The following is a 9747-nucleotide window of genomic DNA, read 5'->3' on the forward strand; positions in this document are numbered from 1 at the left end:
GTGTTTGGAAGCAAGATATACATGAAGAGGGCTGATATACATGCTGATATACACTGATATACATCAGTTGTATACCAAAAACGGGATTGAATAAATCTCCAGAAATTACAGCGAAAATGGCCCAAAAAAGGAGGCCCAAATTCAATTTCTAACTTGTTTAATTGTGTGATTATTTATTTATTTGTTTTCTTTTAAATTGCGACTTAATTTAATTAAATTCCCCAAAAGATAAACCGTATTCTTTGTGTTTAGTTTTCTTTAAAAAATAATTCATTTTATCAACTCCTATGCTCATTCAAATATTTTAGTCAAGAACTTTCACTCATCTTTTAATTAGATTAAAATAATGTCTTGGTTTGTCTACCAAGTTGGTTCGAATTATTATTTCTAAAATATGACATAAATAAAATTTTTAATTAATCTAGTTTTTGTTAAAATCCTAATTGACCAAGTTGTTTCAATTAAGGTTCCATTTTCTTAAAAAATAAAAAAATTGCTATTTATTTAACTATTTTCTCAAATTTATCTAATAGTACAAAATATATTTTATAACTCTTTACTTGGTCATTTTTCTCGAAAAAAAAGGATTAGTCAAAACTTTGCTTTCATTCTTCAATTAATTAAAAAATGATTTTCATGCTTAATTTTATTGGCTTAAATTATTTATTTCGAAAATGGATTAAAGAAATTCTAATTAATCTAGTTTTACTAATATTCTAATCATTTGTATTTCGACTCAAATCTTTTATTTTGGATACCTTTCTCAAAAAAAAAATAAAAGCATGTCATTTACTTAATTATTTTTCTCAAAGTTAATAAAATATGGTAATTTACTATTCTTATGCTAAGTCATTTTTATTCTTTATTTTCTAAAAATAGTCAAATATATTTTAGTCAAGTCGCAGGTCAACCGCATGTTAGCGGACACTTCGAATGCTTAAACCCTTCTCGAAGTGTAAATTGAACCCCGAACCCCCTTTGGTATTTTCAAATGATTTTTTCTGTTTAAATCTTTGAAAAATTATAAGTTTTCTTAATTTCTTTAAAAAATTAAGTGGCGACTCTTTCTAAGTATTTCTCAAAATTGTTTTATACTTAGAACATTTCAAAAAAGTGATTTTTCTGAATACAGTCAAATTACGGCACGACAATTGTAACCGAAAGAATTTAATAAATTTGATATTGGCTTAATGTGTAACTCTCCCTTGTAGTAATTAAAATTTACTAGTTAATATTTAATTAACAATTTATTAGATGATTAATAGTATTTGTATTTGATATAGGGACAAAATCGTAATCTAATTTTTGCCTAACATTCTTTCCACTTTTTAGTAAAACTAGATTCGTAGCACGTGTATCCTATCAAATTGACATAAAATGTTTTAAATAAACTGTTTTAGAAAACTATCTTATAATTAAATTACAATAATATCATTCATTTTTACAAGAAAAGTTCAAATATTTGAGATCTACTCTTTGATACCAACATGTAAGGTAACAAATTGAAATATGATAGATAGGAGCTAAAAGAGAGATGAAAATACTTTTTATTTTAAAATGTTATAATTATGAAGGCAAACTAATATATGTATATTATTATCTAATATAGAATTATCTGCAAGATAAAATTCAAAGAAAAAGACAGAAAAATGAAAACACAATAGTTATCATTTAATAAAGTTAAAATATAAATGAAGGTTGCAATTAACATCCAATATTAATTTTTTCATTATAAAGAAATATCAGGAATTGAATCCTACCAAATGAAATATTTTAAAAGATAAGCTTTGAATATAGAAAGATGGGTGACAATTTGGAATGTCAAAATGTATGAAAAGTTAAACCATTGAATTTACATTTCACAAAATAAGATAAAAGAAAAAAAAATATAAATATAGATGAATTATGATTTCTTCCATGAATGGAATAATCTATTATTAAATCAGATTATACGTTACATTTTCTACCTCAAATTATTTGTTGTGTTTCTATCTTACACCTTCCTTAAAAGATATTAATTAACAAATATATTAAAAAAAACATAATACACTACATTCTATCTTACACACCCTTTAAAAATCAACTCAACATATATAAGTAATAAAATCATAAAAAAAATTAAATAACTTTTATCATCAATTAATATAATACAATAATGTAATCATCAAAAAGAACAAGCAAATACATTTTAAAAAGTTATAAATTGCATTGCAGAAGTATATTAGCAGTGTCATGATTTTATGCATGGCCCTTTATTTTACATTCAAAGAAGAGAAACTATATACTAATTAAAATAAAATAAAATAAAAACATATCTAATTGATTTTTGTATAATGATCTCTCCTTTGAGAAGATCAAGTCATTCAATTTGTTCTTCTACCAAGAAAGTGAAGGAATGCTTTGTTCAATCCTAAATAAGTTTGAATGACCGCCTCTTAGTCTTCACATAAACCAATCTATTAAAATTGTTCTTGAAATACTTCATCCCCAAATACTTCACAGGACTTGTGTGTCTCTTGATGTTATTCACTCTAATATCATTATTAATATTTATAGATAGGAAATGTAGGAATAATTTAATTATATAAGGAAATTTGTAAAGTCAAGAGTTAGATAAGTACAAACTATGATATTTAATTTTTGAGGGACATTTAATTACTATCTAATAGTTAATTAATTAGAAATATAATATATTAATTTAGTGTAGGGGCAAAATGGTAATCCAACATTGCACTTTGGATCTTCCTATATATATGTATGATGATGATGATGGTATGATGATATGATATATGATTACTAATTTCTTATTATATACATATAGATTATAGATGATAAGTATTATTAAATTAGATATTTTAATTTGAAATTAATCTAAAGAAGTGCAAAAGTCACTAACATGTTAATTAAAATGAAACAATTTAATATTTAAATATTTTATAACATTTTAATTTATAGTAGGGGTAAAACCGTAATTCAACTTTTAACTTTTTATGTTTTCACATACAGTAATGTGTGTGTATATGTGTGTGTATATATATGTGATGATATGATATATGATAAGAGATATTCTCTAAAACATTGAAAAAAATAAGAAACTTCCACTTTTGAAATTCGAACTTGCATAAATCATCTACTACCTGTTACCTTATTATATTTATTGTCTCTATGCATTTTTGCAACTATGTACTTATATAGATAAGAAAAAATAAAAAAATTATAACTTTAACCTAGTCATCTTCACTTAGCATGATGTAAAAAATCAAAAGTACCTTTAAGTTAAAAAAAACTCTAACATAATAATATCCATCATTTTTAAAACTTATTTTTTTCTTTTAAAAAATACTATTTAAATATATTCTTACCAATATTTATATAACGTTTAAAATTTAATACTTACTAATTGATATAGGATACATACAATACTCGTATCAAGATATTACTCCCTCCGTCCACAATTATTTGTCAGGGTAAGGTCATGCACACCCCTCAAGGAAAATTTAATAGAAGGTGTAATTTGACTAATATAACCCTATTATATCAAGAATATCAAAAGTCTACATAACTTTTCAATTAAACTACACTATCATTAAGGGCAGAATTGGAAAAAGGTGATTAATTGTTTAAATTGACAATTAATCTTGGATGTCTATTTTTAGTATACCTGCCAAATAATTGTGGACAGAGGGAGTAATACTTAAGGAAGGAAAAAATTAAAAAATAGTTTTAATTAATTAAAGCAAAGAATAGCCAATTGGATTAGTAAATAAGTACTCCCTTTGTCCCAATTTATGTGACACATTTCGGATTTCGAGATTCAAACAAGCCTATCTTTGACCGTAAATTTTTCATATATCTTTTAAATATTTTGAATTATCAATTATTGTGACTTATAGTACATTTTATGTAGTTTACAAATATATGAATTTCATTTTAAAAAATTTGAAGATTTCACGAGCAAATTCTCGGTCAAACTTAAACTGTTTGACACTCGAAAAGCGAAATATGTCACATAAATTGGGACAAAGAGAGTAAAAAAAGAGAAGAACTAATTGAAAAAAAATAAAATACAAAGCCCTACATAAATATAGCTGACAAGAAGGTTTTGAACCCTTGACGTATATGTGTGCATTCAACCTTTAGCCAGTTGCACCATTCAAAATATTGGTTAGGGAGTAGCAAGTTTAATATATCATATATTTCTCATACACACAGATATATATATATATATATATATATATATATAGTTTACCGAGGTCACTAGGTGCCGTGGATCTGCCCCTGGTCGGGGTTACGAATCAGGAGTCCGGTCTTGAGCTCTAGGTAGGGATCTGGAATGGGAGTTGGATCGAGATGGGGCTTGAGAGTCAGGTAACATGCAGGGTTGGGTGTTGGGTCATGGTTCGGGGTCATAGTCAGGTTGAGAACGAAAGTGGGGCCTTGGGTTGGGTCCGAACCCTGTCCAAGACCCGACTCCAAATCCCAACCCTATCCAAGCTTTTGTTCGTAAATATGTAGCTATATATTTGATGAACATTAATAGCATCATACAGGTTTTATCTTAGACATGAAAAGGTGGATGGTCCTAAAAATAGGAAAACTTGTCTTTTTTGAAAAATTAGCCCCTAAGCACCAGTCATTATCCTAGTTTGGTCATGAAACATTTCAGTATTGTTTATTTTAAACCATGTTTAGTACCAAAAAAACTTAGGGGTCGTTTGGTACAAAGATTAATAATGCAGGGATTAGTAATGTTGGAATTAGTAATGCAAGGAGTGATAGTGCAGGGATTAGTAATGCATGATTTATTTTTATCAAGTGTTTAGTTCATTGTTTTCCACCTCATCTTATGTTTGGATGAAAACTTTATAAAAAAAACTTCTTTCCAATTATACCCTTGAATTATTATATAATTGGGTTAAGGTAAATAATTGCTGGGCAATATTATTTTTTTATGACCTTCTAACTAGCCATGAATTCATTATACATAGGCACAAATTCCTATCAAACATAGTACTAAATAATATCATTCATAATACGTGGACTGGACTATTTGTTTTAATGCGGCCTACCAAACGGCCCCTTATAGTCATAGAAATGTAATGACATGTTTAAAACCACGATTTGTAAAGCTTATTTTTATATGTGGCGAAGTTCACCTTTTTCTTACTCTCTTGAAGTCCATGTCCAATTAAATACTACTACATAAAATGAAACAGAAGAAATATTTAGTTTGGTAAAGAACAAACACAAAATCAATCATTCCTAAACTTTTTTGGATAATCCAGCAGGAGTGTTGCAATATTTTTGGAGAGTCTTAAGCAACACTGATTTGGATGGAGCATGAAATTGATCTGCTTTATGCTTGATGTCAATCTCATTTACCATTTTATTCTATGTTGATTCTTGAGTCACCCTAACTGCTGCTTTCTTTGCCTACAAAACACAACAAACTTGCATTAGCTACAATGATTCCTTGATCTTGAGCTAGCGTTGCTCGGATTCTCCAAAAATGTTGGTGTATCCATGTTGAATCCTCAAAAAATGCACTACTTTGGAGGATACAACACGTACCCTGTAGCATTTTTTAGGAGTCCGAGCAACACATGAGATTAGTTCTTGCAAGTTGGCTATGTTTCTCAGACTCTTCAAAAAGTATTGCCACACTTGTGTTAGATCCTTAAAAATGCACTACTTTTAGAAGATCTGACACGCACTTGGTGACATTTTTGAAGAATCCGATCAACATAGGTTGTTGAAATTGAAACAAACCTTAAAAAGGAGCAAAAAACTAACCTGTTCATCCCAATTTGTTCTCAGAATAACAACAGAGTAAATCACAACTTGAGCAGAAATGGCCAGAATGATTCCCAACCAAAGTCCCTTTTGCACAATTAGACAAGTACGTATACCATCAATTTTTTTTGCCACATAATTCAACTCATAATAAAGAGCATAAGTTCTACGCATGGACGTTGTAAAAAAGATTTACACCATTAAGTCGCTTAAAAAGTAACAACACGTGATTCTCTATATGAACGTTATATTAATTGGTAACCTCAATAAAAGGGGAAAACAATCTTCTATAATAACCGGTCACAATACATTTGATAACGTAAGAAAATCTTAACACTCTGTCAGTGCATATAACTTAAACTCGAGAATGTAATGCAATGAAAATGAAATGTGTGAAGAAATAGTACCTTTCCTCCAACATGGTAAACAAAAGCTAACACAATACCAATTGGTATTCCCCACAGATAAAAGGCTCCCAAATTGACATATGCACCTATCTTTTGACATCCACATCCTCTAGCAATACCTGAAATATTTTTATAAGGTCAATGACGAAGCTACAAATTTCGTTAAGAGTATTCAAGATTTATTATGTGTATAAAAAGTAATATTTGTCTCATATTACACAATTTAGACAAACCTGAAAATATAGATTGATGTGCATCTAAGAAGTGAGATCCTGCTAAAAAGAAACACATTTTCCCAACATATTTCACTATTTCTTCTTCATTGCTATAGCAATGGCCCCAGACTTTACGGATCGAAACCATGGCAATAGCTACTAGAATGCCTTCTGTAGTAGCTAAGATTGTTGCAGTACGCGCTACAAGACGAGCTATTTTTGGTCGTCCAGCTCCCAATTCATTGGAAACTCTTACACTTGTAGCTCCACCTAGTCCTTGAGGCAACATATGTACCATAGCAGATGTATTAAGACTGGAAAATTAAGTAAAGTCGCGTTAGGCCAGGCGATCAAAATATAATATGAACATCAAACATGATGTTTGCAAAGTGAAATCAATGTGTTGAAAAACTAACTAACCTGATGGAAAGAACTGAGGTTTCTAGTTTCGGATTAGGAAGAAGACCAGACAACAGAACCATCATTTCAAACGACCATATCTCCAAGCTGTGTTTCAAAAAAATGAAAAGAGTCAAATAGACATTATTTGTACTATGTTGCTCCAACTCTTCAGAAATGTTGTTTGGTGCATGTCACATCCTCCAATAATGCATTATTGGAGGATCTGACACGGGTATGACAATAGTTTTTGGAGAGTCCGAGTAACACAATGATTAGATTATAGGAAAGCAGTTGAGGAATACCATATCATGAGAGCGGAGGGAATTGCTAGTCTAAGATATCTTGGGATATCAGAAAATGCTTCAGTTGAGAATCCGGTCCAAGTACTTTTGAAGGAAGGTGATATCTTAATATACGCAACTAATGAGAACACATTAATCCAGTAAGATGTAGCATTAGCCAGAGCAGCTCCTCTGCTTCCAAGGCCAGATTTGAGTACAAGAATCCAACAACCAAAAACATGCAGCAACGCGGTGCCTCCTGCAGTAAGCATCATAGGGACAACATTGTTTTGAGCTTGTAGAAACCTAATCTGGCATTCAAGTAGTCCATAAGCAAAGATGCTCGGTATCATGAAGCGTGCATAAATTCCTGCTTCAGCTGCTATTTCCGGATCTTGTCTCAAGATTACAAGAATACGTCCTGCATTAGCCCAAATACAAGCAAGTGGTATGCTAACCAAAAGATTAACAAACATTGCCCTTTGCATATGAATACCAAGCATATGATATTGATTTGCACCATATGATTGACCACACAGTGTTTCCAATGCACTTCCCATTCCCATCTGATCAAAAGCGCGTACATAAAAATGTTAGAAACTAGTTTCTATGTACATATGTTACGCGCAGATTTTCAGACATTTATTTATATTGTGTGTTTAATATAACAACGTCTCACTATAGCAATACATTCAATAACTATCTTCCATATACAGTCAGACCTCTTTATAACAACATTCACTAAAACAACCAAATTTTCTTTGAATCCGACTTTCATATTATGTTATACTGTATGTTCTCTATAACAATATCTCGCTATAAAAAGAAGAAGTTAAAGTAAGACTAACCAACAAGCCGAAGCCGGTGACAAAGGCAAAGGAAGTAGCCATTGAAGCACCAGAAAGAGCTAACTCTCCTTGATGACCAACAAACATAACAGAGATCACTTGTAAGGAATATAACAAAATATTAACTAACATCAAAGGCCCTGCCAATACCAATAACTTCTTCACTTGTACAAAAATCTCATCATATTTTCTCTCAATTCCTAAATTGGGACACTCAAGGTCTTCTTTCCTTTCTTCAATATCCATTCACTACAAAAAAACAAAAACACAAAAATTAGCAACAGACAAATTCTGTAGCTAAATAAAGTACAATTCATCGCTATATTATCAAAAAATTATGTTACGTATGAGTTATTTAGTGACAGTTTGACGATGAAGTTCATAGCTAATTTCAGTTTTTTTTTCCTTAGTGATTTTGTCAACTAACTTTTAGCATGTATATTTTGTTTGTTAATTACTACAAAGAGTATTATATTTTTTACCATGAAATATAATAATTGCTCGTTGACTCTTGTCATGATTAGATTGTCCTAAAAAATTGTTTCAAGTTAAATAAGGTTTGGTGGTGGCTAAAAGGGTCAACTTTTATGAGTAATGACTTTACATTTTGTTAAATTACTATATAATATAAAGTCGTTTTCTGTATACATCTCCAAAAGAAAAAAAAATTACAATTTAAAATAAATATAAGATCCTTACTGTATTAAATGAATATAAAATTCACCCAATATATTGTATAATTTTTTTTTATAATACGTGTGTAGTATATTATTTTGGATGGTAAGTTTACTTTTAAGTAACATAATACTATAGAAACAGTATTTAAGTAAAAGGTAAAATGGTCCTTCAATTTTTTATAAACATTTTCGTCTTTCTATTTTGACTTAACATCTGGTCTTTCTTTGTATAGTATGCTGACAAATATATCGAGGAAGATAATGTTGGATAATTATTTTAAAAAGTCGAAATTAACCTCCCAAATCGATATTCAAAGGTCGATTTTTGGGTAATATTGAACAAAATCAGTTTTTTAAAGTTGAGGTAGATATTATACTTAGTTGATATCAAAAATCGCCCTTCAAATATCAATTTTTTTAAAAGGAATGTTTTTTTTTATCAAAATATTGACCTCTGGCTCCAAAGATCGATTTTAATTTATACAATTATAAATTGTACCGTTGGTAGGATACATTCCTACTATTATACCATTAATGCTTATTAGTTAAATTAATTAGACTTTAATTTTATTTTCTTTATACTCTTCAAATTCATTTTTGCAGAAGCTTTCATCTCGTAAGGAGATCGATGAAGTATTATAGTTAGAGGAAGAGGGACATATATATGTTGTGCATTGACCTAGAAAAGGAATATAACAGAGTCTCTAGAGGGTTCTATTGAAATGTTTGAAGGCTAGAGGTGTACTTGTAGTTTAATTTAGTGCGATTAAGGATATTTATAAGGAAGCCAAGATGTGAACGAAGATAGTGAGAGGAGACTCAGAGAATTTCTCAATTATGATGGGATTGCACCAGAAATCAACTCTTATCCTATTTTTATTGGTGTTGGTGATGGATGGATTGGCACAACATATCTAAGCAGAGGTCTCTTGGTGTATGTTATTTGCATTTGCAGATGACATAGTTTTAATCGATGAGGCATGTAATAGAGTTAATGAAATGCTAGAGGTTTGTCTAGGTTTGGAGACAGACCTTGAAGTCTAAAGGGTTTGAATTGAGAAGGACTAATATATAGTATTTAGAGTGAAAGTTCAACGATGAAACCCATATGGCAGATGTGGAGG

The 9747-nt window shown here is 30.0% G+C and overlaps 1 protein-coding gene across 1 annotated transcript; it reads right to left on the reverse strand.

Annotated features, from left to right (window-relative positions):
• Positions 1-5391: 5391 nt before the first annotated feature.
• Positions 5392-8192, reverse strand: LOC102586808 (protein DETOXIFICATION 16-like). Its single transcript, XM_006366142.2, has 7 exons — positions 7947-8192; positions 7120-7664; positions 6836-6922; positions 6434-6729; positions 6201-6319; positions 5794-5880; positions 5392-5433 (listed from the first exon to the last, which is right to left on the reverse strand). The coding sequence occupies exons 1-7, from the start codon at positions 8190-8192 to the stop codon at positions 5392-5394; spliced, it is 1422 nt and encodes a 473-aa protein (XP_006366204.1).
• Positions 8193-9747: the final 1555 nt, after the last annotated feature.

This window comes from Solanum tuberosum, unplaced genomic scaffold (genome assembly GCF_000226075.1).
Source record: "Solanum tuberosum cultivar DM 1-3 516 R44 unplaced genomic scaffold, SolTub_3.0 scf00613, whole genome shotgun sequence".
Taxonomy (NCBI): Eukaryota; Viridiplantae; Streptophyta; class Magnoliopsida; order Solanales; family Solanaceae; genus Solanum; species Solanum tuberosum.